Source organism: Mus caroli, chromosome 12 (genome assembly GCF_900094665.2).
Source record: "Mus caroli chromosome 12, CAROLI_EIJ_v1.1, whole genome shotgun sequence".
Classification (NCBI taxonomy): Eukaryota; Metazoa; Chordata; class Mammalia; order Rodentia; family Muridae; genus Mus; species Mus caroli.
Genome location: NC_034581.1, coordinates 97063333 through 97066160, shown reverse-complemented (window position 1 = coordinate 97066160; position 2828 = coordinate 97063333). Strand labels below are relative to the sequence as shown.

The 2828-nt window shown below is 50.4% G+C and overlaps 1 protein-coding gene across 1 annotated transcript in view; it reads left to right on the top strand.

Annotated features, from left to right (window-relative positions):
* Nucleotides 1–2828, top strand: part of Lgmn (legumain) — a 35867-nt gene that overhangs the window by 29496 nt on the left and 3543 nt on the right. Inside the window, exons 9-11 of the mRNA XM_021178946.2 lie at nt 168–286; nt 430–519; nt 2070–2270. Coding sequence (XP_021034605.1) covers nt 168–286; nt 430–519; nt 2070–2270 — 410 coding nt within the window. The remainder of the gene's footprint in view (nt 1–167; nt 287–429; nt 520–2069; nt 2271–2828) is intronic.

The window sequence follows — 2828 nt, the reverse complement described above, 5'->3', positions numbered from 1 at the left end:
ATCCACTCCCCAGAGTTTTTGTTCTAATGGACAGGACCATACTCTCCCTGTGCTGAGTACAGTAGCAGCTTTGATGTCACCAGGGGGAAAAGGAGGGACCCCAGTTTCAAGAGTAGTCCGAGGCCAGGAGCAAAACATGACTCAAAGATACCTTTAATCCACTGTAGTTTATGCAACTACTGCGGCCAACCCCAAGGAGTCATCTTATGCCTGCTACTATGACGAGGAGAGGAGCACTTACCTGGGTGACTGGTACAGCGTCAACTGGATGGAAGACTCCGATGTGGTAAGGCCCTTGCCAGGGCCAGCCAGCCTGCTACGGTATAGCCCTCAGGCTCTGGTCTTCCCAAGGAAGACCTTGGCTGGGGTTATCCAGCCTGCTATAGTGTAGCCTTCAGGCTCTGACTTATGTGGGTTTTTTTCTTGCAGGAGGACCTGACCAAAGAGACCCTTCACAAGCAGTATCACCTGGTCAAGTCCCACACCAACACCAGCCATGTCATGCAGTATGGGAACAAAGTGAGTGGGGCCTCGCTCTCTTGCTCCCCAGTCCTGGAGGCCCAGACAGACTCATTACAAACTTTGTCTCTTGATGAAGAGAAACAGGATCCTGGTGGGGAATGGTCTCAGACTGGCTCTGCCTCATATAGATAGCCACTCTGTCCCAGGGTCTCAGGCTTAGGAGCCAGACCTACTAAGTTTGCACTTCCAAACCTGGAGCTCTCTGAACCTGTGTCCGACCTCATTTGTCCGAACCCACACATGCAGGGTAACCAGGCACCCCAGAGAAGGTGGTGTGTGGTAGGCACTGAGCAAGAGCTGGTCACACGGCCAGAGGCTACGGAGACCAAAAGCATACGTTCTGTTTTAAAGGCTGTCCACTGAACGCTGCACCATGCCTTCTCTAAAGATCTGTCCCAGGCCAAACTGCAGGTCATTAGTTTTCCTATTTGGCTAGAAGTTGTACCAATGTACAACTTTGTAAGCTTGAGCTTTTGGTGGGAAGGCTCTGGGATATGCAGTTTAGCTGAAAAACCTTGAAAGGGAACTCCCAGTTTGCCATTTCTCAGGCTTAAAAGAGCTTGCCCGCTGAGATCTATCTATTCTTGGCTGCAAGCTCAGGCATTCTAGGAGAAAACTGAGATCAGAAAGCCTGGCTCTCTTTAACATGTCCTGCAGCTCATGGCCCGGGTGGGTCTGAGCCCTTTAGCTTGTCAGCAGTGTGATAGCCACAGCATATGAGAAGTGTACGTAGGTTGGGTGTAGGAGAGAACAGGGCGTGGTGAAAGCCAGACGGGTGACTTAGGGAATGTCCACTCCGCTGTGTGGCTCTGTCTTCGGGTTCCTATTCTTAGTACAGGTGCTGGTCTATTTCTAGTCTGTCTGCCTGTCTCTGTCTTTCTGTCTGTTTGTCTCTGCGTGCGTGAGTGATGGTTCTTTTGGAACTTGCTGTTTTTTATATTTGTGTTTTGATTTTAATTTCAGAGTTTTGCATCATGCTTGCTTTGAGAACACGAATGCTTAACTCGTCGTTTTCTCCCCGCAGTTGGGTCTGCCTTGACTTGTGCAAGCAGAACCCAGCCTGGCACTTGTACACATTTTGTTAGAGCCTGAGGCCCAGTGTCAGCCCAGCCTGTGGCCCCAGCTCTGCCAAGTCTCACGGGACCCAGATTTCAGCAGCACCCTGGACAGATGCTTGAAACCTTGCTGCTGGTCCTTGGGGCCAGACAGGGGAGCAGGGGTGTGCACATCCAGGGTTGTGGAAGTTAAAACAAATTGCACAACTGTGGATCTGCAGTGGGTTTTGCTTGTGAAGGAGCTCTTTGCTGCAAAGCACTCTGGGTATTTCTGAAGTTCTTCAGTGGTGGATTTCAGCCACACATATGCGTCATCTTGCCTCCTGCCTCAGTTGATCACGTGCTTTTGGGTGACTGGGGCCCTTCAGAGTGTTTAAAGTTAGGAGGGAACCATGACTCTCTCGGAGAGGCTGAGCCAGGGTATGCTTGACACACCTAGTTTCTCAGCAAACGTGTTGACTTTGTATTCTCTCTCCCCTCTTCCTTCTTCAGTCTATCTCTACCATGAAAGTGATGCAGTTTCAGGGAATGAAGCACAGAGCCAGTTCCCCCATCTCTCTGCCTCCAGTCACACACCTTGACCTCACCCCCAGCCCTGACGTGCCCCTGACCATCCTGAAGAGGAAGCTGCTGAGAACCAACGACATGAAGGAATCCCAGGATCTCATTGGGCAGATCCAGCAACTTCTGGATGTAAGTAGTGGCTTACTAAAAGGACTCTCCAGGCCATTCTAGATAAAGGTGTGTATGTGTGTCCGTCCTGGTATAAACACAACCAGCAACCTGAACTCGGGGTGCTTCCTCTCCAGATCCAGAAAGGAGCAAGGCCTCTGTGCTCTTGGAAAGCAGAGCAAAGGGCAGAGTAGTAGCTGTCTTCACTCTTCATCCTGACTTTGACCTCTTTAACTTTGACCTCTTTTACGTTGACCTACTTAACTTTGACCTCTTTAGCAGTAGGAAGGAAAGGCTTAGAGGCCTGGCTTCCTGGAGTCCTGTTGAGAAGCCCTGGCTTATGGGTGGTCCCTTTGAGGCATCCTGTCTTACTGCTTCTTGGCTTACTAGTCACTACTCCATTTTTTGTTTTTTTCCTTCAGTGTAAAAAATCATTCCCTTGTCTCAGGCAGGTTGTGGTGGCGCATGCCTTTAATCCCAGGAGTTGGGAGGCAGAGGCAGGTAGATCTCTTGAGTTTGAGGCCAACCTGGTTGACAGAGTTCCATGACAGCCAGAGCTACACAGAGAGACACCCCCCC